The 27,705-nt window shown below is 41.0% G+C and overlaps 1 protein-coding gene across 2 annotated transcripts in view; it reads right to left on the reverse strand.

The window, feature by feature from the left end:
• KIAA1614 (KIAA1614 ortholog) overlaps positions 1-26,635 on the reverse strand; it is a 33,821-nt gene extending 7,186 nt beyond the window's left edge. The window contains exons 1-7 of one of the 2 annotated variants that reach the window (XM_075182276.1): positions 26,513-26,635; positions 10,560-11,284; positions 10,398-10,461; positions 8,027-8,158; positions 4,021-5,651; positions 3,652-3,736; positions 806-1,046 (exon numbers count right to left, since the gene is read on the reverse strand). In XM_075182276.1, the coding sequence (XP_075038377.1) occupies positions 806-1,046; positions 3,652-3,736; positions 4,021-5,651; positions 8,027-8,158; positions 10,398-10,461; positions 10,560-11,262 (2,856 nt within the window). In that variant the 5' untranslated portion in view covers positions 11,263-11,284; positions 26,513-26,635. Of the gene's footprint in view, positions 1-805; positions 1,047-3,651; positions 3,737-4,020; positions 5,652-8,026; positions 8,159-10,397; positions 10,462-10,559; positions 11,285-14,177; positions 14,518-26,512 lie in introns of those variants that run through there. The other variant, XM_075182275.1, reaches the window with a different exon arrangement.
• Positions 26,636-27,705: the final 1,070 nt, after the last annotated feature.

Raw genomic sequence — 27,705 nt, forward strand, 5'->3', positions numbered from 1 at the left:
TAAAAGCTAATTGTGATTGGACCATTCAGCAATGTAGGCTAATAACCCTCACTATCTTTTTATCACGGTTACAAAAATAAAATTAGAAAATTCCCTTTTTTTTTTTCCTTTTGTCGTGCTGACAAAGAGGCAATTCTCACTTTATGATCACTCTGATCTCTTTATGATACTCTCTCATAGTCCGGCCCTACAGACAACACTAACATTCAACCAGCGATACCTATTGATTGCAGCATAGTGAAAAGTCACAGCCCGTTGAGATTGAAGAAGAGACATTAAAAACAGCAGCTCAAAAAAAAAAAAAAAAAAAAGTACAAATTGAAAAATTCCATCTACATAAAATAGTTATTAACTGTTTTAAGGTTATTTCTAAATATACTTTTGGGTTCTGCACAATTCTGGACAATAGTACCCTCTGGAACGTTAGATCAAGGTGCAGACAGTCACTTTCTTTGGGCCAGTGCTAGGTAAATCTGTCCTCAGGGAATGTTGATCGCTTCCTCCTTAAACATGACTTCTATGGTAAAGGGACTGATCTAGCACATCGATCTCTATTCCCTGTATCAATTTCTGGACCCTCTGGAAGGGAACGGGTTAAGGTGCTGAGATCTGATTATGGGCTCATTACTAGCAGTGTAGAACAAGTGTGCACAATCTATGTGCACAGATAAGGCAGGTGTTGAAGTCAGATAAGGCCCAGCCACATATTGAGAGAGACAGACACTTATCAGCCATCAGCCACTGTGCATATAGAACAAGCTGTGTTATTTCATGTGTAATCAGCCCAGGGTATTGCTGTACTCACCAGCTTCAGAGACTGCAATGATGGACTCTTCTTTATCTTGCCCGGCTTCACTGATCCATCGCATGACTCACTGTCCCTATTAGCTAAAGCATTTCTCTCATTAAGGCCCGGGGAAGATATCTGCTCCAAACTAGAAGACTGGAAACGCTCCAGCTTGGGCCGCGAGGTTAAGCCAATGCTGTTGAAAATTTTCCTCATCCCACTGCGGAGATCTCCCTTCTTTATCTCAGGCTGCCATGTGCTATGGGGTAAAACACAACAGGTTGTTTGTTTAAAGGGATTTCTCCACTACTTCACTGGGTACACACATTAGATGACACTTTATGGCACTATTTAACAAATCACAGGCGGACTATGAAATGACTAAAGCTAGGTACACACTACACGGTTTTCATCCAATAATCGGCTAAATCAGCCGACATACGACCTCTCGTTCAAAAGTCGGGTCAGTGTGTGCAGTGACACGATGGTTGAAAGTCTGCCCAAATGGACGATTGTCGCCTCATTTGGTTGGTCGCACCGTTTAATATTTTCGTTCCAATCTCGTTTCCGCTGTGTAGTGTGTATAAACTTCAGACCGATCCACAACAGTGAGTACGAAATTACAGTCATTGCTCACAACAACATGGCTGTAAAAAGTCGCTAAAGGGACGTCCGCTCTTCCCTTTATCGTCCTAAACAAGGCCAGTGTGTATGCAGTCCATGGACCGAGCGATCGGACCAACGATCACATGTAAAATCGCTCGGCATAAAAAGTTGGTGGAAAATTCTGTAATGTGTACCTAGCTTTAAGCTGGGCAGACATCTATGCAATTATCCTGCAGATCACATCATTCACGACCATTTGGTCAGATACGTGCGCTCCCACGATCATGGTTCATTGTACCAAAACACATCGCATCTGTTGATTTGGTTTATTACACATCCTTAAAATCACGATCAACAATCGTGCACATGACCAGCAGCGTAGGCACATATCTGTACAGAGTGCACAGAGTCACCATCTTTTCAGCAGATGCTTATGAGAGATGAAGAGCACAGATTTGAAAGGTAAATTGTGTAGGTGTTAAATCACTACAAGTGTGTACCTAGCTCAACTCATCTATGATTATACAGGATATCCAATCACTAAGCCAATACACAAAAGGCAAATATGTAAAATACATGTATTAAATAGCACAAATATAAGTTTTCACTACCCTTTTCCTGTGCATCAGATCTCTACAACAGGAGACAGTTCATTGCTCCTGATGTTCCTCTCCAACCTCCTCCTCACACTTCACAACTGACTGAGATCTGGACAATTGTGACTGTATAACGGGAGGAACTGCAGCTTGGGAAATACAGAAGATGGGACTCGGTAGTCCACAAACCGCAGATCTATCGTCTAAATGGATAACATTTTATAGTCATCAGGGATGCTGGGAAAATCGATTGTCTTTTTCTCATGTCTGCTTACTTATAAAAGGTCCCTTTGGTGGACCCAAACTCCTCGCCCCTCTTTCCTCTTTTATTTTGTTCTTCTTTTGAATCTGTTACATATACTTCTATGGCTAATCATTTCTGAATAGTATGCAATAAAAGCAATGTGTCTTTACATAATTAAAGAATTCCTCCCAATAAGAAAACAAATAACTATTTCTGAAAATATGTATAAATTACAGAATGTGTAACGGACACAATATAAAACACGCCAAAATGTAAAGACCACATAACAAACTTGTTAAGTAATGAAAGAAAATTAAACACCAACATTAAATAACCTACCTACCCACCCACCCTAATTGAACATTCTATAGGCTCCCACACAATATAATTTTTATTGATCAATTTAGTCAAGTTGACAATCTTTCCAGCCATTGTACATTGTGTGGCCCCATCCTAAACAACTGGGATTGACCGTTGACCCCCATTGGCTCATGTCAAATGTGGATTAGTAGAGTATCGTGTGCAGACAGTTTCTATTGTATTCCAATCATTATGGATCAGTGTTATCTTATCAGAACTGAGCAGTTTCATCCTACATTTGTGGCCAAATTGATCATAGATTACATTGAGAAAATCAGATTGGATTGTAATGTGTGAAACCAGCATTAAGCTGGGTACACACTACAGAATTTTCAACCAACTTTTTATGCCGATTGATTTTACATGCGATCAATGGTCCGATCGCTCGGTCCATGGACTGCATAGACACTAGCCTTGTTTTAGACAATAAAGGGAAGAGCAGCTGCCCTGTTAGCGACTTTTTACAGCCATGTTCTCGTGAGCAATGACTGTAATTTCGTACTCACTGTCGTGGATCGGTCAGAAACTTATACACACTACACAACGGAAAGGAGACTGGAACGAAAATATTGAACGGTACGACCAACCAAATGGGGCATCAATCGTCCATTTGGGCAGACGTTCGACCATCGTGTCGCTACACACATTGACCCGCTTTCGAACGAGTGGTCGTATGTCGGCTGGTTGAGCCGATTATTGGACGACAACCCTGTAGTGTGTACCCAGCTTTAGACAGTGGTATAAAAGTACTATTACGGAACAAAATGCTCATATAACAAAACAGAGCATGTTAATTAGTGCCTTTATTGACCACATTCTTGAGTGTGCAATCACAAATCTGTACAAAGCCTTCTGTTACCTAGGACACTGCAAGCTAATAACAACTTCCAAGAGTTCTGCTTTTAGGTGATGCCAGTTAGAGAAGCTCTGCCTAGCACTATGTGCATGTCTGCTGTCACCAAGTGGATGGAATAGACAGCTTACTGGACAATTTATTAGGCACATTCCTAGTGTCACATACTTAAATGTATGACTCTACATGTGCCCCATCAACTCACCTGTCTTCTGCCGCCACCAAGGAACTGTCCTTGGTTGAGGTTACCGGACCGGCTGTTTGGCAGATAGAGCTGTTTTTGGCAGATCCTTGGAAAGAAATCAAATATTATAAGCCGCAGTTCTCGTTCACAGTCAAGTTTACTTATCAGTGCCTTCATTATCCAACACCATAATTAGGCCATTTATTTTGGCCTTACATTATACCATGTATTATATAATAATAGTTAGTTTCACTGGAGACTCCTGTAAATGCTTCATTTTATAAAAAAAAAAATAAAAAAAAATAACTGCTGTGTGATTCGGATTTTCTTACCCCAGCAACTACTGTACTTTTCGATGTTGTATAAAATTACATGACTTGTATATCTTACCTGTGTTTGTATTGTTGCTGTGCAATTGTCCATTTGTTCTAGGCTTCTCAGTGCACTTTTCTTCCTTTTTTGGATAACGCATTTCACTTGATGCCTGTTCCCTGGATTGGCTTTGATTAAGTCCAGATTCCCGATGTTCTGTAGCTGAGTTATGTCTTCCATAATCTTTTTGCTTAGCACTGGTGTAAGTGCCTTCGTCATCCCTTTGTTCCATGGCCACATGTTGCTTCCCAGAGGTCCTATGTTCCTTGACTTCCTTAGTCTTCCTTCCCTCTGACTTGGATTTCTGTGACTGTTCTCTAGCTGTAGATACCTTAGATTTCATGCTGGAAGTAGAAGGCTGGTAATTGTTCAGATCCACAAGAGCTTCTTGGTTCTTCCGTTTGGATTTTGGCACGGAGTCCGATTGAATTCCCTTTCTGTCCTGTGAGTTGTGTATTATGTCTCCTCCCTGTAAGTTAAATAGCTGCTGTTTGATGCCTTCTGAACGGATGGTAAGTCTACCATTTCTAGATGGCACCACCTTGGGGGCTTTCCCAGATGGCGGGGTAGGCACACGGCTAGAAGTACTGAAACTACCTCGAGTTGTGCCAAGATCTGGTTGAGAAACCACGTGTGGAATGCACTTTTCCAAGGGAGTAGTCTGGGTTCTACTAACGGATGGATCAATTATGTAGGTTCCTTGCCTAGTGTCTAAATTTAACACAATGTTCCCAATTCCTATCTCTGCATTTAATGTGCTGGATCCCTTCCCCATTTCAACAGATGAGTTCTTAGGTTTTCTTGCTTGTTTAGTCTCTAAATCTTGTGGCACTTTTCTTAAACCAGTTCTCATTGAGTCCACATGATAACCTCTGGTAACCGTACCTGCTTCTAGATTGGATTCTGATATTATGGCTGTAGACCTAGGTTCTAAAAGGGGTAAGTTATTTTTTAGTCTAGTTTCTAGAACAGAACTAGAAGTACCATTTTTAATTTCAATGTCTTGTTCTGTATTTGATGCGTTTAAGGGGTTTAATATGGCTCTGTGACCAGGAGTTTCGTTTATTGTGCTGTTTTTGCAGCTTTTGTATGCTCCCCAGCTACGACTCTTCTTACTGTGGCCCCGACTGCCTTCCTCTTCTCCTGAAGAGTCTGCGGTGGAGTCCCCTCCAATGTGTGTCTCACGGATCAGCTCAGTATGGACTCGCCATGGTTGTGAAGGGAGAATCCAGTGAGGCGAGGGCTTACCCCCCAAAGGTGAGCTAAGGGGGCCATCCTGAGTAATTTTTGAGCCCAAATGAACATTGCGTAGGTTGGTTCCGTGTATGGCAGCTGGGCTGGCTCCAGATCCCTTGAGGTAAGAGCCACATGCCCCACATTGTCCATTCCCAGATGATAACAATTGTTCTGTCCAGGAAACAGGACTATTTGACTGTCTTCTGGAGGGTGGAGTGGTGGTCACAGAGGATGTCTGAGGAACCTGTTGTCGTTCTCGATAGCGCTCTTCAGCATCCCATTCTGATTCATCTTGGAAGCGCACATGAGATGGAGAGCTCCCGCGAGAGCCTCTATGCCAAGAACAGTAGTCACTGTTGGAGCTGTCACTTTGAGATCCTCCGTCTGTCAAAGTACCTGGGACACTGGGACCCCTGCATAAGGACAATATCAGATATGCCATTTTAATGTCAAAATACACTTTAAGATTATTGTGCTATTAATGAAGAAAACATTTAAGACCACGTCTCAACAAGAATGGAGTCAAAAGGTAAAACATGAGAAAACCTGCAAGAATGAAATCACAATGGCCTTTAGTACTTATTTCCACGGCACTCCACAATGCCTGTGGTTAGGACCAGGAAGCCAAATAGACCTCTTAGTTATCGGAATTGGATACTTGGACGTCACTGATGGTGCCATCTCCATGACAACAGCCTTTAAAAATGATTTTCTGTGTTGATGGACTTATACACAACAAGAGATTCTAGTATGATACCTTGTGAAAACAAAAGATACAACAATGACAACAACACAACTGCATACTAAAATATTTAACCAGCTAAGACACAGATATATCCATTTCTTGGAAAGATTGACTGAGGCCAGTCACTCACCCTAGGTGCCTAGGACTCTATTACCAATGCTGTTGTTGTATAAAAACCTTGTAATTTAGGGCACTCCCACACTAAGAAAACTACCCTGGGACATTGTAACATTTGAGGCATAGATTGTCATGTTCTCAAATTAAATTGAATCGACTGGTGTATGCATTGTGAGGTTATATGGGAGAACACTAGATTGGGTCCCTCAAGTGCATCCTCCCAGTCATCATCATCATCATCCAGAGACCTACATCAGCCGCCCACTGACCCTTATTATCAGTAACTATAAGCCACTTTGCACAATAAAACAGATCTGTAAACATTTGAAGCAAGGCCTCTAGTAGGGTATACGAAGGGTCTCTGGGATAAGGAAATCTACAAACTACTGTATAGACCTATTACATTAAACTGTAGTGCAAGGTGTAGCTGGAGGTGACAATGTTCAGATTACCAAACGGTCAGCCTAAGTTTCTAAGAATGTACAAGTGGCCAATGTACAAAATACTCCATATCTATTTCATATCAGAGTGCCAGGTGGTGCCCGTGTAGAGGCAGATGTCTGTTTTATTGCTGAAATACACAATTCCGTACCGCGAATGTGCACCAAATAAACGCCCATATAGTCCGTATGTAGACTGTGACACATCTTACATCCCTACGACTGAAGAGACAGTACCAGGGGAGGAGCGTAGGCTAAGTACTGTAAGGGCTGTAACCGAAACAGACCCCATCACAGGCCCATATAGACCCGTCATGAGGCGTACATCTCACAAGGGCTGGTGCAAAGAGACACAATGACAATGGCCAGCAGCACTATCTAGCTGCTGCAGATTGCAGACTGACCTCTATGGCCGATAGTGCAAACATCATTAGTGTGGCTGCTATATATTACACCAAGTCACAGCAGTCTATTCACATTACTTATTTGAAATTTCCAGGAAAAAAAGATTCCCATTTGAATTTTAAGGGAGAAAAGAAAAGATGTTTGTTTTTAATTTAATTTGTATATATTTGTATTAAAATGTTAAAGGGAACACTACATTAATATGTGTCAAGACTCTATTCTCTCTTATGTTTATGACACTACATTACATTATTATATTGTGTTCAACTAGGGCAGGCCTAGCCAACCTATGGTTCTCCAAGCTCCAGCATATGCTTTGCCAGTAGCTAGCCACCCGACAGCTGGCAGGGCATGCTGATACTTGTAGTTTCACAACACCTGGAGAGCCTCAGGTCGGATATAGGGTAATGCAACTTTAGCAATTAGTAATGAGACTCAACTCATATCTCTACACTATATGCATGCGTATTTTATTACGTTCAGGGGCAAATGCACCCAACTCTACATGAGTCGCAAGTTTAACTAGATCACACCTTGAGTTGTTATATGGGTATTTTACATACATACATATATCCATTTGCTTGGCTTGTAGTATAGTCCATCCTACATAAAATATATATGTTTGTAGACTGTATTTTATTACCACTGCCTTTAAAATAAAGACGTTTTATGGGCTGAGTAATGAAACATTCACATTGTGAGATAGACCAAGGCTTCCGTGTACTCGGTCAGCTTAACCTGCTACTTATTGATTGATGTGATACAACAAGGACAATGCCTTGTCAGCTTGTCGACTGCAGGAGTAGTAGTGAGTGCCTGGCACAATCTAACAGCGGAGAAGTTAGAGAAGAAGATATAGCAAAAGGATTGGACAGCAATAAAAAAAACAACATAAAAGACATAAAAGGAAGAAAACCCGGTGATTCCTAGAGACTCCATCCCACTATTCTTACACACCATGGTTTGTGATTTTCTGTAAAAGCTTTTAATCCACTTAAATCCTAGTCTCTTTATTGTCCTGTTCCTCAACGCATTGAGCCGTCTTTATTTTCCCTTTTTAACCCCATCACCCCTTTCTTACCGGAGAAGTGGAGGCTGCGAATTTGGATGTGGAAGGACACAGTGGGAGGCTCGCAAGGGACTGGCCCCCTTTGCTTTCATCCGTGCTCTGTGTAGCAGCTGCTTGGCCTGTTCGTGACGGACGCTGAGCTCCCTGGGAGAGGATTAGAAGGGATTTTATAATGACGCCACTTCCCTGAGTGTAACAGCGAGCATCAGACTGTATAAAAATGTAGGGTGAGAAAAGGGACTGACGCTGACAGCGCCCCCTAATGGACTTTATCATAAAAGCACAAAAAGAACCAATAGGTAATACAAGGACATAACCCATTTTAGGAAATGATTAGACAAGGACACACAGTGAGAGTCAGAGACTGTGATACATGACATATGGTTGAGGCTTAAGACCAAAGGCAGTGATCACTTCTGGCTATGTATTAATATGCTGTGCGGGGGATCAGCTGTGAAACCTCATGTCACAGGCTTAGTATAAACGCAAGCAAATATCTACATGTCCTCCTGATACATTCTTATCTGACACACACAAGAAACAGGCATGACCGTGCCTACAGCTAACTAGCAATGACTTCCATACCAGCAATATCCTCCTCTAGGAAAATGCACGTCTTCATGATTAGACAACCCGTAAATGATCAGCTGCTGTTCAAATGTATCTGCCATATTACGCTGGGATCCGATAACTGGTAAATTGCTGGAAATTGCACTTCAGCAACAGCTGCAGAGTTCTAAATGACTTCTATTTCCATTCACAGTAGGAGAAATGAAATGTCCATCTGGTACCCAAACCTGTCACGTTTAACACGCAGCATATAATGTAGCAAAATACAGAAACATGACCCTTATCACTGCACTCTCAAGACCGATTGTAAAGTATAACATGCTTTATTAATCACCAATTCATGTACAAAAATATTCAATGTCACAAGTAATGGTACATAAATAAAAGTCATTGTCCACACAATTCATTTATGCGTTGAATATTTTTATAGGAATTGTGGCTATTAATAAACTCATATATTTTTTATATTTGGTCTTGCTATTGCAGTTAGAAGGATAATGTTTCTTTTTGCTACATGTCAACTGATTTGCCGAGCTGTAGCTTCATAGTTTACCAGCGGTACGATATAAGAGTGACAAATATAACGTCTGAGCTTTGGTTATTATTGGAAGACGTAGCGTACAATGGACACGAGTGGTTACCATGGGAACACAATGACGTCATTGCAGTAGGAACATCAGTTCAGATCTGCTGTTATCTGGGTAACTAGGATATAGAGTATATTGTTCATCAAGCGTTCTAACAGAAGACGCTTGATAAATCCCTGGTTAGAGAAATTGAATATGTCAGACTGGTATATTCATTTTAATAGAGGCGATCCATTCTCTGAAGAGTGACCATGAAGGGGCTCATTTAGACTTAGGAGCAAATCCAGCTACTGGGTGCAAACTTTGCACCTGGAAAGACCACTTGTGCTGCAGGGGGGGAAATGTAAGAATGCACAAACTGATTTAAATTTTTAAGAGGGGCGCAGTCCAATCCAACTATAAAATGCAGTATATAGAATAGAGCTAGTCAATATGTGTGTACTGCATTGGAAAAAAAAGTTTAGACCCCTTGCAGTGCAAAATCTACATCCTCCCCAATGTGCGAATGGCAAAGTTTCAGGGTTAAATTCTTTGACACTTGGGGCTAGATTTACTAAGCTGCGGGTTTGATAAAGTGGGGATGTTGCCTATAGCAAGCAACCAATCAGATTCTAGCTTTCATTTATTTAGTGCTTGCTACAAAATGACAGCTAGAATTTGATTGGTTGCTATAGGCAACATCCCCACTTTTTCAAACCCGCAGCTTAGTAAATCTAGCCCTTGGTATCACTCTGTAGAGGTACTATACTGTCATTAATTTGGAATGTTAATGCTCTATTATTAAAAGAGCTACGTGGGGATTCCAGGCACTACCATGTTGTTTACAGCACTTTACAATACTATTTAGATCACCTGTATTAAACGGCTTCTTGCTTTCTCTCCTGGAAAGAGGATGGAATTGTCCTCAATAAAATGTTTTGAAGATATCGCTCCTCTAACAGGACACACATCAGATTCCCTTTCTCTTACTGACAGTGAAAGAAGAGATACGGAATATGTTGGCGATATATAAATAAATGATTATGATGATGATATTCAGAGTCAGCAGAACTGGATGAATTTCTTGATAAAAGGGTTTAATGAGGAAACTTTGTTATAGGCACTTTGTGCTTAGAGAAACAAAGGATTAGCTGTCTGTGATAATAATGACAGGTCACAGATCAGTAACTTCTGTTTTACTTAATTCCTACAGGATTATATAGTGGAGTTGTCTGTATATTTCTTACCTGCAGTCATCTGTCACAGGTATTGATACACCCGAGTCCCCATCTATTTCGCCAGGGAATACCCCTGCACAAAAGAAACAAAATGTAAGAAACAAGATCACAATGACATCTGAAATAGCAAACTGTACAACGTTGAGCAGTTCCATGTATGCCCCTACTCACAGCTGTCATCTGTCACGGTGTGCCCTGGGCAGGTTATCCCATCGTGTGTAGCGTCCGCAATGGGACAGGCTGTTTGGTTGAATTTACATCTCAGTTCCTGTCTGTTTCTCTCCACTCTCTCAGCCAGGCTCCAAGATGTTGGATCCCTTTTAGCGTTGTGCTGAGCACATGGGGAACCATCAGTGTGCAGCCGGTCTGGAGGCCAGAACTGTGAGTTGTTCTCGGTATTCTGATTGAAGTTAGACACGTCTGTTAGTTTGCAACCATTACAGTTACTTATGGAAGATTCATCTGTGTTACTTCTCCCCCAAAACTCATCAGATCCCCGAGTCTCCTGTTGAGCAGCCGAACGTGTCCCCTGCTTACTGCAATCCAGCAACTCTTCGGTAAGATAAGTACGGAGTTGAGGAGTCACCAAAGCATCTTCAAAGATGTCTCCTTCCCCACTGTGACCATCGGAATTTATGGATTCCTTCCGCCGCGCCTTCATCTGCTTTTCCTTTAGGGCCTTCACCTTTCCATGTAACACCGACGTCCTCATCACTTGGTCTTCTTCAGACTTTGCCGGCTTGTTGACCTGTTCAGCGCCTCCTGTCTTGCCAACCGCGGGTCTTACTTTTCTTGGGGATCTGTTGGTGCGTCCTGTGGATCTCCTCTCGTCTGCGAGAGGGACACCTTCCCTCGTGTTAACCTCCGCTGCCATTTTTACCACAATTAAATCTGACCTGAAAATAGAATGGAAATATCTGAACATGCAAAAGTGAAAATAAAGCAGAGAGCAGCAGAAGATGATACACAAGATATGTGCAGCAGAGGAACAGGAAGGAGCTTTGCTGCTCGTGGTCTGATTTGCAAATTAAGAATCTACCACGAAAAACAGTATGTGATTTCTTCCTCTTATGTCAGCAGATCTGTGACTATCAGAATATACATTGGATGTAAAAGAGACAGAATTTATTAGACCAACATTTCAGTGGGGGCACACACCACCTTCACAATGTGCTACACAGCACCAAAACAAGTTGCTTCTAGGCTTTAAGGTGACATTTTGAAGGTAATATATATACACATTTTACCATACTTGAATGTTCAGAAAAGTACAACAATCTGGATTATTGTTACACACTCAAGGTTCCAATTTTAACATTCAAGGTTAAGTGACTCTAACCGTAAAACACAGTTATGCTAACAGGGTCCAAAAGTACACTCATTTTTCTAATTTAAAGGCTAAACCTATAGCTTATGAGTGGTACAGCTGTGAACAGAGCATCAAAGCATTCCTCCCTGCTCCTTGGAAAGCTGAAAAGATTGTTTGTTCAGTGGTAGCATTTGTCATTCAAGTGTCTGGATTACAGGGAATGGTTTGAAAAATCAATACAGTGGATCTTGAATTATGCAACAGGCAGACACCTCCTCCTCACGGTGTACTCTGGAGAGCTCAGCCAGTAAAAGCTGTCAGCCTTGTATTGGATGGACACATTAATATGACTGACCTGGCAAAGATAAAAGGTCATCAAGTGTTTCCACTGTATGTAGTTACTGCGGTTGACAAATCCTGAGAATAAATTTGACCAAGGACAAACAAAGGGACAATAAGATATCAGCAAGTGTAGAATCTGTTAAGAAGTACAGCTGCTCGTCATAGCCCTCTATATTTCAGTTTTTATCTAAATAAGCCATTCCTGTTCAAGACAATATGTCCTGTTTTTCTCAGTGCATGACACGGAATATTCACTAAGGCTGGGTACACACTACAAGAAAATTCTAAGGATGCCATATTTTTTATCAATGTTACCGGCAACTGGGAAAAAAAAAGTCCCGTTCAGCTTGTCGATTCCTATGTACACACTATTCAAGTTTGACAATCAGATGTGTGCTCTTCATCTGTCATAACAATCGGCTGAAAAGATCCTGACTGTCTGATCCTGACCCCATAGAGATCTATGGACACTGCCGGTCATGAGTGCGTACACACTGCAGAAGTGGAAGGACATCATTCCATCGTTTAACAAGATTTTTAGTTCATTTTAAAAATCTTGTTCAACACCACGATGGGCTTTGGAACGATAATCGTTCATTGTTGCAGGGTACACACTAATGTCATATTGGACCAACCGGTTGTTTATTGTCCGATTGGCCCGATAATGGGCTGAAAACACTGTAGTGTGTACACAGCATTACAACAGCCTCTTTCATCCTTTTTATGACTCATCAGTGGAGTATAAGGTGAGAACGCAATCTTCCTAACTCTTCCCATTGTTTATCCAAGCTACAGAACAGTATCTGCATGATCTTATGCCGCAGCTGTGCAGCTATAATGTGATTTTTGTTGTATTCTGTTAAATGTGGCACCTAGATGGCAACTGCCCCTTGGGCCTGTCATATTTCTACATAAAAGGGAGGGCTGGGAAAAGAGATAAATGGATCACGCAGCCAACATGAGAATACCTGCCACTTCTTACAGTCCTGATCTTCCCTGGATAGTCCAATGATTTTGCATCCAAGAGGTACATAGCCTTACTCAAAATGAGCATGGTTTGGGCACACCAGGTAGTGGTTTCGACAGATTGGAGGTGTGGCTTAATTTTCCTGATCTTTCAACCAGGAACGTTGGCGGGTATGCATGGGTGCACAGAGTGCTGGAGGTGTAGATCCAACCATGGGCACACAACTCCTCTCCAGTTGCTTTTGCCATTTCATATTTACTTTTGGCTGGTAACATGGGGGCCACAATACAGATGCAGCACAATATTATTACCAATATTTACTTATATAGCAGTATAGCACCAGCATACTCTGCAATGCGTTATAAAGTATTGTGGTTGCAGGGCAGGTGTTTGGCAAATAAAACAGGATGTGCCATAGTTACCAACGCATCTAGGATTGCCCACTGTTTGGGTGGTAAGATAGTTTTCCCCTGAGAATTCATGCCACATTCAATGTCACCCGTACATTTTGCCCTTTCACTACTGAGTTATATTAGTGTGTAATAAAATGTTATACAGAATACACTGTCACGTAAATTAAACTAACATCAGACTGTGCCACGAAATAACGCATTCTGTGAGCAATTCCAGGTTCCATCCAAATTTACTGTATAGGAGGTTACTTCCACTTTAAAGGGAGCAGTGCTTTCAAACCTTTCCATAGAAGGAAGTTATTTTTTTTTTTCTCTTAACAGGTTTATCCAAGGAGAGGGGGACTAAGAAAGAAAAAACATTAACCACGCGCTCTGGTATTATGGGGGCGGACGGCAGTGAAAAACAGCACAGAGGAATGATGTACTATGTAATGAACTTGGAGGTCTGGCATACCCATGACCAGGCCCTAAGGCCTGAATGGGTTAAAGTAACTGTGCAGAGTAGACACTGATACAAAGGAGCACTGTGCCAACAGGTTTGATGCTTTCCAGACCTTCTGAGCAATAATATAAAAGAACATTAACACTTTAGGGAACTTAAAACTGCACTGCCAGTGTTATCCAGTGGTTTATTATATAGTTTTCTATTCTTAAGCAATGATCGTACAACCTACCTCCTGCCAATGCTGTATACAGCCTCCTCCTAGATGTTACCTGCAGAGAAAGGGTTAACCCTAGAAAGGCAGCGTCTTTCTTACCAGTTTCTGTCCAGTGTCCCTGGAGGTCTCTGCTGTCTCCATGTGTTGCTCTAGCACCCAGGACCCCATTCACACCACTGGCTGCAGCCCCCCAGCTCTGGGGCCAGCGCAGCGCACAGCTTCCGGCCATGGCTGATCCTGGCACATCTCTGGAGGTGAGTGGCAGACAGGGAGCTGCTTGTTCTGCACCCGGGGTCTCTCTGGAAGACTGGCAGCTTCAGCTGCTGCGTCCCATCCCAGCTTCTGGAATGCTCACAGCCTGCCAGATGTTACAGGAAGTTTAGGGAACTGTCTCCTATGTGTAGACCTCGCACTAACCATATTCTGTGTCACTTCATAGCCCCCACAACTCCCCCCTCTCCCCTCCTTACTTCACTGTGACCTCCTCTCCTTCCCCCCCCTCCACTGCCTGAAACTCTCACCCCCCTTCTCTCCGTGTGTGCCCGCACTTCTCAGTCAGTATCTGACCAGCCCCTTAGCACACATCCGCTCATGGAGAGCTGCGGGGCAGTGGGGGGTCTGGGCACACGCTGGGTGACACATGGACAGAGGGGGGTTACACTACATCAAGAGATGGAGGGAGGAGCGAGAACTGTGGAAAGAGAGGGACGTATGAACCATGATGGTCTATCTGAAGAAAGGGAATGACACTGAAGGAAATGGTCTCCATAAAAACTAGTAGCTCCCACTTGCAGAAGGACAACAGGCTGCAGCTGGGGCATCTGGGCTGCAACTGGATAGCAAAAAAAAACACCCACATACATTACAGTATTACAGTACCAGCCTCTTTCCCTGGGCTGTCTTCAGATTTTAACTAATATTACAAATTAACTTCCAAGTGATACAGCCCTAAGCAGTGAAATAACTAAATGTGCAAGGGGTCTATGAAGTAGAGAGTAAATAATCATGGCCTATTGGGGGGCATGTTAGGTTCTTGGGACAAGCTTATTTTGCATACATTTCCTTTTCAAATATTGGAATGTATTGATTATAGGGGCAAAATGAATCCTAAATAAATATTATATATATATATATATATATTTTTTTATTAACAATTTTAAACCAATAAATCCCCAATAAACCAGGTTAGCACATTGTTGAAAGGATCTAGGTTAGCTTGGGTAAATACCATTAAACTGTTTAGACACAATCGGTTATAAGAGGACTACATGACATTCCGCTTTATTATGCTTACAGCTCACTCTTGTTCCTGTTTGGTTTTTTTAACAAGTTCAAAGAGACAAACCTTGTAAAAAAAATGTCCCTAATTAGCAATAAACAGATCCTTTTATTACAGAGACAAAGAATAGACATATCCAGACTGTACATGTTGGAGTCAGTGGCACAGCAGTAGGGGAGCAGCTATAATGGATTCAGTGACATATTTAAATAACATTAAGACAGGTGAAAGGTTAAGGTAGGTCAGAAGGGACAAGAAAGCTGACAACCAGGTTACCTTTTGAAAGTAATCTTATTTATCTTGGGAGCAACTTGATCTATATTTAATATACTGTTTTTTTGTGGCACTCAAAACATCAACATTTCTATAGCTTATAAAAACATTTAATAAAAGGAAACGTTTTAACTTATTACTGAGATTAAGGGTAATGTGTGGCCTCTGAAGTCGCCCTTCACTGAATTATTTCCTTATAGTTTTATGGGACTACATTTTTCAGGGTACCTATGATCTTAAAGTCACTGACTGGCTATAGTGGCTTTTTGCTGTTTATTTGTTGTAACTGCTATGCCTGGAGCTTCTGGAGTCTTAGGGCTAGATTTACTAAGCTGCGGGTTTGAAAAAGTGGGGATGTTGCCTATAGCAACCAATCAGATTCTAGCTGTCATTTTGTAGAGGGCACTAAATAAAATGAAAGCTAGAATCTGATTGGTTGCTATAGGCAACATCCCCACTTTTTCAAACCCGGAGCTTAGTAAATCTAGCCCTTAGTATTACTCACTTATTGTTCTGTACTGTTTTTCCCTGTATGGTGTATTGTTTGTACTCGCTGTGGAAATCTTGTGTCACCTTAGAAATAGGTGATGATAATAATAATAATAATAATAATAATAATAATAATAAATAATACTCTCCCAAATTCTGTCACTATGGCTCATCTGAAAATGACAACACTGCTCATCAATTTTAAAATGAAATGAAAAGTGATTTAAAAATAAAATATATAAAGTTAAACTCCATCACCTCCAGCAGACAGACAAGGCTTCAGGTGTACATAAGCGCCCTCTTTTCCTCTGTGGCACTTTAGTACTGGTAGCAGGAAAATCTTCAGTTTGGTTGTACAAACTGCAATTATATTGTCTTGCAGAAAGCGTTGACAGTGGCCCTAGATGGCATTTAGCACAACATCCGTTCCCTGGCAATGGATCATCCTAATTGGCCTAATGGTCACCTTAACTTCATCTTACGAATGAGGAAGTGATGTGACCAGGAGGAATTTGGGTTCATAGAACACAGCCATGCCATTAGGGAAGAGACGAGCCTCTACAACAATAATGGTTTGCATCGCTCTGCACGGGGAACCAGGCTTACAGTTAAGCTCACCCATCCTCCCAATTCTAAATCTGTCCACACAGTTTAAATTTCACCCACTGCCACGCAACATGGTTTTGCCAAGGTGCACATTGTACCTTCCGGCTGGATTTACTCCTAACCCTAAATGAGCAGTTTGGATGCTTCATCAGGAAGAATCAGGAAGAATGTAACATGGGATAGAGGGAGTAAAACGAATATTTGAAAAGTAATCTTCTCCCTCACAAATATGTTAAACATCTATTAAAAGTCACTGCTATGTTAGTGAAAAAAATTGTGAAGGTAACTTACCCAATATTGATCTTGGTAAATATAGCTGTTGTAAATCTTACAGGTAACTCAGCCTTTAACAAATGGTACACAAAATAGTTACATTCAGTGCTAAAACAAAACCCTAATATGTCATAATATCACATATATAGTAATGCAGCAAACAAGCAAAACTTGCAGCATGGAGGTGGATATTGTCTCTCAATGTAACATATAGGGGGAAATTCATTACCATTACTACAGTAATTGATACGCATTATTACCGTTAGTACGGTCATTTCAACACTGATTTTTGCTTAAAGCTCCCTGAGCCACGACCAGAAATCTGCATTAAAATGACCGTACTAACGGTAATGATGCACAAAGAACAACGCAGGGAATTGAATTACCCTAATGTATATCCAAAAGTGAATTTCAAAAGTGTCCCAAATAATCAAACAGAAATGGACTCGAACAAAGTCCAGACCGGTATAAAGTATCCAGATTATTATCGCGGTTCAACCTGCATTTTATTTTTTGGAATATTTAGGACAATGCCTTATATATTGTAAGCATTTTTAACAAGAATAAAGTGTTGTTGCTTTGAGACACTTTAAAGTGCTGATATAATTCTAGTGCTTTTCCCTGGATTCATAGACATGGATTCTTTGTTGTCCATTTGCTGTTTTGTTTGTTTGTCTGTTTTTGTTTTATTTCCTACTCACATACATATCCAGGATAAGGCTGGGTACACACTGCAGAAAATGTCAAAACAAACGATAGGATATGCTGTGGAACGATAATCGTTCATCGTTGGAGCGTACACACTAATGTGATATCGGGCCGAACAGGCGTTTGTTGTGTGATTGGCCCGATAATCAGCTGAAAACACTGTAGTCTGTACACAGCCTAAATATCCACTACAGTCCAAGTCATACTCTCAAGCAAGTTCAACGGCTTAAAAGCGCAAAGATAACGGGATTACAGACAAAGCAGCAAAACGTCAACCAAATTAGGAACTGCATCTTGTTTTCCTGTGATCAGTCCGCAATAATCTGGATAATTTATACTGGTCTAGACTTCGTTATAGCCCATTTCTGTTTGATTATTTGGGACACTTTTGAAATTCACTATTGGATATACATTATATGTTACAGTAAGGAGTAGATTCAATTCCACCTAAGAGACAATATCCACTTATATACTGCAAGTTTTGCTATAGTGCTCAGTTACCCACATAAATTAACGCGTTTCTCCACTCTGGGTACACCGGTTTCTTCATAGCTATTCAGAAGTTATGGGAAGTATGGATTCTAGTTATTCACACTGTAAAGGCCTAGGACCCTGTCCACAGGAACAAGGGGCTGGAGAGAAAATATGGGATGGAATAGATGAACCTAGCTCCCATCTGTCCTGATTTAGATGGGACAGTCACGATTCTGTGGCATCGCCCCCAACGACCTGACAGCCAGGATCATTTTCCAGATTGCTGTAAATGTTGGGAGGTCTGTCCCGCTCAGGGCCATCTTTCGCATTGGGCACGTCAGACAAGTGCCTGGGGGCCCCTTGGGCAAGGTGGCCCCATAGGCAGGGATCGCAAGTAGAAGAAATAATCCTATAAAAAAAATAAAAATAAAAACTTTTTGGGGTCAGGTCAGGTGGCGATCCGTCTCCCTCCTCCCTCCCTGTTCCCCTCCTCAGTGCTGCGCTCGCACTAACGTCATTTTGCTGAGGGAGACAAGGGTACAGCAGATCATCTTAATAACAATTTTTTCTCAGTATTCACAGAAAAAGGAAAGCTGGAAATCTAAAGATGGAAATGAATAAATCAGTGGTGGAGAGAGGGGATACACTGCTGAAAGAATTGTAGAATATATAAAATCCACAAGATCTGGGGGGTAGATCATGTTAAACAAATCTGATTGGCCTTTTTTGGACTGGGTAATTAAGGTAATAGATCAAGTTGGAATTGTAGATGTAGCTTATGTAGATTTAATTAAAGTCCCATATTGAAGACTGCTAAATAAATTGTAACGTTTGGGTTTCATTCAAAGGTGGTTGGGTGAAAAACAAATAGGTTGAAGGATAGACAATAGATATCTGTAATAAGGAGAATGCATCAGAGGAGGGAAAGGTTACCAGTGGTATCTGTACTTGGACCAGTGCTCTCTAATATTATCGGTGATATTACTATTGTCCGTTGTATTGCAAAGAAAATACTATTTTTTTTTTGCAGATGACACAAAGATATCCAACAGGGTAGAGGAGTTAAACTAATGATTGATTATGTAGTTAGACTAGCTAAATAGCCAAGATTATGGCAGCTACAGTTTAACAGGGGACAAAAATGCAAGGTCATGCACTTGGGTCTTAAATACAATAACTACTGAGGAGGAACGTGATCAGGAGTCACTATTTCAGTTGACTTCATGGTAAGCAAACAATGTAACAAAGCAATGAAGAAGGCCGGTCAGATGTTATGTTGCAGGGCTTATATTCTCAACTTCAATCCTCATGTACCAGCAACAGGCATTGTTTTCCAGATCTCTTTAATCATGCACATTCAGTTTATCTGTTTTGCCGAGTCCATAATTAATCACACCTGTTCCTAACAGACAGAAATCCTGAAAATATACCCTGTTGGTGGAGGTTTGGCATTGAAAACCTCTGTTATATTGCAGTGGAAGAGGAATTCCTAGCAGAAAGGTGATGAGACTATATAGGTGATTGATGCAACCTCACCTAGAGTACTGGGTTCAGTCCAGGAGGCCAGATTTTTAGTACATAAATAAATCGGAGATTGTGCAAAGAAGGGCAACTACCCGGGTTTAAGGTCTGAAGCATATAACCTACCAGTGAAAGACTAGGGCAGTGATGGGCAAACCAGTCCTCAAGGGCCATCAACAGTTCATGTTTTTAGGATTTCTGTCTGTAGAAACAGCTGGGATAATTACTGACCCAGCCAAATAGATTAACTCAGCTGTGCATGATTAAAGAAATCCTAAAAACATGAACTGTTGATGGCCCTTGAGGACTGGTTTGCCCATCACTGGACTAGGGGGTATATTTACTAAACTGCGGGTTTGAAAATGTGGAGATGTTGAATATAGCAACCAATCAGATTCTAGTTGTTGTAGAATGTACTAAATAAATGATAGCTAGAATCTGATTGGTTGCTATAGGCAACATCTCCACTTTTTCAAACTCGCAGTTTAGTAAATATTCCCCTAGCGCATTTAAACATCTTTGAGCAGAGAAGGGGGAATATGATATAAGCTTTCAAATATATCAAATACTTTTACAAGGTGCAGGAGGGCAGTATTCTTCAGAGGTATAAGTATAAGAAATAGGTGCTGGGGAGAACACTGCTTAAATGGGGCACCGACTGATGGGAATGACTTCATATTCTTTGTACAGAGCTGCATAACATTGTATAAATGATAATAAATGATTACAATATTTAAGAGACTAAAACTTGTGTATTGAAAAACACAATAAATGTAGTGTATTGCATCTCTGAGCTGCAGTGAAAGTGTTATCTAGAACTAGGATTCAATATGAAATTGAATCCCATTTTCGTGAGGTTTGTCTTATGTATATATTTTCTTTACATATAAATGAATCAGCGACAACATTAAAACCACCTGCCTATTATTATGTAGGTCCCCCTCATGCCGCCAAAACAGCTCTGACCCGTCGAGGCATGGACTCCACAAGACCTCTGAAGGTGTCCTGTGCTATCTGGCACCAAGACGTTAGCAGCAATTCCTTTAAGTCCTGTAAGTTGAGAGGTGGGGCCTTCATGGCTCTGACTTGTTTTTCTATCACATACCACAGATACTTGATTGTATTGGAGCAGTGCGGTGGCTTAGTGGTTAGCATTCCTGCCTCACAGCACTGGGGTCACAGATACCCCAGTTCGTTACCCGACCATGGCCTCATTTATGTGGAGTTTGTATGTTCTCCCCGTGTTTATGTGGGTTTCCTCTGGGTGCTCTGGTTTTCTCCCACACTCTGAAAACATAGTTGTAGGTCAATGGTATCAAATTGACCCTTGTGTCTGTCTATGTGTGGCCCAGACTGGCTACCCTTCACTCACCACGTACAACTAGCCTTGGGATCCCATGACCATGTCGCCGGTTGTCCTTGTCCTTCCGTGGACCACTTTTGATAGGTACTTACGACTGCATACCAGGAACACCCCAAAAGACCAGCTCTTTTGGAGATACTCTGACCCAGGCATCTAGCCATCACAATTTGTCCCTTGTCGCTCAGATCCTTACACTTGCCCGTTTTTCCTGCTTCCAACAAATCATCTTCAAGAACTGACCGCTCACTTGCTACCTAATATATCCCACCCCTTGACAGGTGCCCTTATACTGAGATCATCAATGTTATTCATTTCACCTGTCAGTGGTTACTATGTTGTGGCTGATCTGTGTACACAGTTGGTTGTTCCTGCTCTTGGAGGGTTGTATTTATAAATGCTGCTGGCATAGGCACTGAGTGAATATATAAAAACATTTCTTTGCCACAGTGGCCAGCTCCACATTCCCCACCCTACATGGGAGACGGGACAGGTTCAGCTCTATGGTGTCCCATGTTAACCTGTTTGTAAAAACTGTATGAAAAGGGCAGCAATATTTATACATGCTGAATTCCTGTGACCTTTAGACAAGGGCTAACCCTTTAACCCATCCCCAGCATACAGAGCCAGCGCTCTGCCCGCTGTCCAGCAGTCCTCATCCCAGGTAAGCAGTCAGTAGTATCCAACCACAGTCAACAGCAAAGAGGTGCTGCAGCAGTGACTATTCTCTTACAGCTGGGGGCACCCAGGTGGTGCGTAGTGGACATTTACAGTTGGTGAGAGGCACCAGGAGTGGTCCATCCTCCTGACAGGGTGGCATAGTAAGCCCATCCTGTCACCAGCTAAACAATGATACTCAGTATGTGCCTACAAAGCATACAGTCAAGTCCATAAATATTGGGACATCGACACAATTCTCATATTTTGGGCTCTATACACCACCACAATGGATTTGAAATGAAACTAACAAGATGTGCTTTAACTGCAGACTTTCAGCTTTAATTTGAGGGTATTTACATCCAAATCAGGTGAACGGTGTAGGAATTACAACGGTTTCTATATGTGCCTCACACTTTTTAAAGGACCAAAAGTAATGGGACAATCGACTCAAAACCTATTTCATGGACATGTGTGGGCAATTCCCTCGTTATTTCATCATCAATTAAGCAGGTAAAAGGTCTGGGGGTAAATGTATGAATGTCCGATTTCTGCAAGTTGCCGGAAATCGGCGACTTTGCAGTGAAAATTTAAAGGGGCGATGGCTTGTAAAGGCAAACTTGCCCTTACAAGCCATCGCCGCTTTAAATTTTACCTGCAAAGTCGCCGATTTCCGGCGACTTGCAGAAATCGGACATTCATACATTTACCCCCAGGAGTTGATTCTAGGTGTGACATTTGCATTTGGAATCTGTTGCTGTCGACTCTCGATATGAGATCCAAAGAGCTGTCACTATCGGTGAAGCAAGCCATCATTAGGCTGAAAAATCAAAACAAACCCATCAGAGAGATAGCAAAACCATTAGGTGTGACCAAATCAACTGCATAAACATTCTTAAAAAGAAAGAACACACCGGAGAGCTCAGCAACACCAAAAGACCCGGAAGACCACGGAAAATAACTGTGGTGGATGACAGAAGATTTTTTTCCCTGGTGAAGAAAAACCCCTTCACAACGGTTGGCCAAATCAAGAACACTCTCCAAGAGGTAGGTGTATATGTGTCAAAGTCAACAATCAAGAGAAGACTTCACAAGAGTGAATATAGAGGGTTCACCACAAGATGTAAACCATTTGTGAGCCATAAAAACAGGAAGACCAGATTAGAGTTTGGCAAACAACATCTAAAAGAAAGCCATTACAGTTCTGGAACAACATCCAGATGATGAGACAAAGATCAACTTGTACCAGAGTTACACCACTGTGCAGGGTCTTTCATAGCCCATGTTTAAAATCAACAAATCAAGTGTAGGCAAGTGGAAACTATCATGCTCCTATGTAGGGTCACATGAAGATTGGTGCCAGATTAAGGATATAATGTAAAGGACGCATACAGTATTTGTTAAATGGAAAATCAGGACACCTATGTGGATAGACGTTTAAGACCACCATAAAGGCCAGGGCATGCTTAATTCTTTGTTACAAATACTATAAAACAAGTAATAGTTTCCCTTGATTCCACTAAAGCATTTGATTCTGTTGAATGACTGTATTTATGGGAAGTAATGGGCACATTTGGAATGGGTTCTGTTTATGTAAAATGGGTGCAACTCCTATTCTAACCCTGTTGCTGGAGTCAGCGTCATTGGATAGGTGTCCAGCCTGTTTAACTTAGAAAGAGGCAGCTGTCATAGATGTCCCCTTTCTACTACCCTGTGTGACCTCGGCATCGAACTATTAGCTAGCTTGTCCGAAGCTCAACCTTAATAACTACTGTTAGTGCGGACAAGGTGGCTCTCGGCGGACGATATTCTACTCTTCTTATCTGACTCTCAATGCACAATTGATACACTTCTTAGTGCAGTCAACTTGTTTGGCATACGCTCTGGCCTAAATATCAATTGGGATAAATCAAACATTTTCCCAATAGGTAGCCCCTATTCTGAAATTTCCTATAATTGGCTTCCTCCCGATTTAAATTTTTAGGTATCTGGATCTCTAACAATATATAAACAGATTATATGCTCTTAAACATTCAACTTTAAACGGATTACTTAAAATCTAACATACACACATGGCAGTAACTGCCTCCTACAGTGTCAGGGAGTTACGCTCGTGAAAATTATTATTCAACCCAAGTTCCTATATGTCATCCACCAGGCCCCTATTTTTTTGCCCTTTTCTCTGTTCCGCAAAATAAATCCGTTTATCTCCTCTTTAGTGTGGGGCGGGAACAGGGCAAAAATAAAATGAAGTGCTATATGTAAATATAGAGACACAGATGGTTTTGCTCTACCGAATCTCAAATTATATTATTACGCCTCTCAAATAACTAATTTCAAATATTGGGTGATGAACCTGGATTAACATGGCCTAGATTGGGCATTATTAAGACAGGTAGATAGTCATCACACCCTCTTCAAATTTTGTTATCTGGTATTTGCCCCAAAAGGTCTGCTCCCCTACTTCATCAGTCATAAAGATTTGTAATGTTACATGTTATGTTACATGGTGAGGACATAGATCCTTGTACTTCTTGATGGGGGCCTTAGAATATTTAATAAACTTGAAAAACAATACATGGGAGTTCACAATGGTCTAAATATGCTGCCTCCAACATTGGACAATTGTATGTTGATGAGCATCTCAAGTCCTTTGCACAACTTGGAATTTGGGAACCCCAAAGATATGTTTTATTGCGATTTACAACTTGGACATGTCATATACTAATTTGAACAGGGAGTCCCTTCACTTAAAGCTGCACCAATGAAAACCTCATTGCAGCCTTTAATAGGTGAATATGATAACAATAATCATGTACACTTAAGAGAACAATGGGAAGCAGAACTGGGTCCCTGCGAGATGAAGACTGAAGTATACTACACTGTAGCCCTTGAAAGCAACTACCTCATTGACATACCAACAGAGTCAGACTTACATCCTCCAGAGCGTACTCACTCCATGGGGACTGGCAAAAGTTAGACCTGATCAAACTACTCAATGTCCAAGATATGGTGCCCCCTGTTATTTATGGCATCTTCTGTGGCAATGTCCTAACATTAAACAGTTTTGGACAGGAATTATTCATCGTATCAACAAAACTGGGGTGAAGATACCATTATATTAACCCAACAGCTGCCGCATTGGTCTTCAAAAGGAAGGAAATGCTTCATAATCTGATAAGACAATATTTAATAAAATGTTTTTATGCTAGCCAAGGTCCTGCATCGCTACAACATGGATGGCCTCCACTTCACGTGTGTACCTGATTGGATCAGGTTAGTAAATGACAGGGTTGGGTAAGAACGTTTTGTATATAACAGCAGGAAAGGTCCTTTACAATATGAAAACATTTGGGGTCATTGGCTGAACTCCCCTTATACTTCACCCTCCACGTGAAGATCTTCTGCAATGAATTTAACCCGCAGGCACTCGTGATAATGTGTTTAATAAGTATTGTTTTCTTTATACTCCACTCTCTATATTATACACATTGTGTATTATGTAATCTTTATATCCTATTATACTGCAAGAAGGATAAACACAAATGCTCTCATGTTATCTCGCAATACCCTCTTCATAATCAATATTATACTATATACAACTTTGAGCACCTAGAAATCACATAGGCTGGTGTGATACTTTCTCCTGAGGCAGAGATTTTTTTTAAAATTTTTGTTATATACACGGTTTATATTAACTCGCAGAGTAAATTCATATTCAGCAAAGTAAAGCTTGTGAATTTTTAAGGTCCATAGTGCTTTTGTGCACTAAACACATTATTTTCCAGACCATGTCATTGACATAGACAATTTTATGGAAAATTATCAATATGCCACATGTCCTGCGCTCCCCTTGGCCCAACTATCGTAACAGAGATTCTAGGGGTTTAAATCTCATACATTGATACAATGCAGATATAGATAAAGCTCCTATTTAGCCACACAGTGTCATTCTGAAAAACGAAACATTTACCAAGGCCCAATGCTGGTGCTTTTACATGTTGTATTCTTTCTACCAAGCTCTGCTCCAGGTCATGTTCATCATCCTTTTCTTGCCACAAAGCTCTACCTGTCCCTCTATGCTGGCTGTCGCACTCTATTAGTGGACTGTGACGTTCCTTAATTAGCTCGGCATGGCTGAAAGTCAATCTGTGTACTAGGGGAGGGTGACGTATCTTACACAATACTAGACACTAGAGCATGTGCTACTCTATTCATTTGTAGGATAAAGTATCACAGATTGTCTTTTAAATCGTAATAATAATCCGCCATAGATTAACAAATCACATACTAAATTCAGTTTAAAGGTCTATACACTTGTGTTTTCCATTTTATATTAAAGTAACTTTCAAAACACATGAATATTGTTAAAACAAAGCTACAGCCCATTCACATGTTATCAGGAATACTACAAACTTCAGGTGGGATAAAGATGGTCACAAATTCCAGAAGTAAAACTGTGGGTGATGTGAGGTTGTATGATTGCAAAACAACTGCAGATGCAGCGATGACTGGGTATTATAAATATAATACGTCCTACATGTATTAAAATCATTTAGGGGTCACGTAAAAGGGAGAAAGCAGACTTGATAAAATGATGGTAGATGCAATTTATTTTCTATTAAACTAAATATCACCTCTAACTGCAATTTATCACGGCTGTAGAGTGTTACAATTTGTTTCTACACTATAGAAGTATATTTGCTACCATGTTATCCTATGTCTGCTTCCTACACTTCTAGGGAATAGATATAAAGATGCACAAACAGTCCCAAGCAATATGACCATACTGACCTCCTGCTTGCCAGGGGCTTGCACTCTACAGGACCACCAGCTGTAGTGGACGCGGGCACCTTGGCGACATACGCAGCCTCCCAGATGTGTCCATCACCCTACTACACACAGCTCGATCTTGGCATCTGTTCTGTGGCTCCTGGCTTAATGCAGCTTTTAATATTACTGATTGATTTCATAATCCCAATAAAAAGAAATGGGCAGGATTATAACAATGTACAGATCATCTCAGTGAGGAAATGAGATGAAATCGTAAAGGCAGAAATCCAATGCTTCCTGAATGGTAGAAGGGGGTTTGTGGTCACCAATTGTCTTTTGGACAAATAAGAAGTGTTGTCCCTCTATTCTGGGCACTACAAACACATGGAGGAGAAGCAGAACACAATTCTGATGTACACCTCACCTGCACTACATTTCAATCAATGGGCATTTCCTCCAGCTACAGAAATTACATTGATAGAAGTGCAAAAATCCAGATAATTTGATGTTATTTTAAGGTCTTGGGTAAGAAGGTTAAATGTTTATGTGTATGTGTATATATAATATGTGTATTTATGTAATCAAACCAACTGGTACCCATAGAAATAGACTAAGCACCAATTAAGAGGAATTTTGTTATTCACCAACACTAACAATCTTTTACATGCGTCAAGTGCAGTCCCTTGAGCATTCTTTCCTCCACCTACTATTATATGAAAGATGAACACAGTGTAGAGTGAACCATAAACGAAACCTTAGAAATGGTCCAAATTCATTATTTTGTTTTACATAGTGATTTAGGTTGTTTATAAAGAGGCATGAGCATCGAGAGTTTATATTTGGACTATTAAAATCAGCAGATCTTCAAAGTAGCAAAACAAACGCCAGTAAAGGATAGTTCAGCATTCCCTTTAAAGGAAATACATTCTCCCTGGCTTCATACTGGCTATCATACCAAGCCCTGCATCCACATGTGATCATTTATGACAGTAGCCCTGTAAGTTTGGTTTTGTTAAGAAGATGACTAGTCCTCCTCTCTGCTATACATCTACAGTGGGCCTCATTGGCATGCAATGTACTCCACAACACACATTCAGTTTGCAAACTTAAATTACACCTAGGACGGTAGAGAGGTGGAAAATGTTCCAGTGGAACATGTTATAAAACCTCGTACCATGCCCATGCCTTTCATTAACATAAACTATTCTGTTTTC

The sequence above is a fragment of the Mixophyes fleayi genome, chromosome 8, assembly GCF_038048845.1.
Source record: "Mixophyes fleayi isolate aMixFle1 chromosome 8, aMixFle1.hap1, whole genome shotgun sequence".
NCBI lineage: Eukaryota > Metazoa > Chordata > Amphibia > Anura > Limnodynastidae > Mixophyes > Mixophyes fleayi.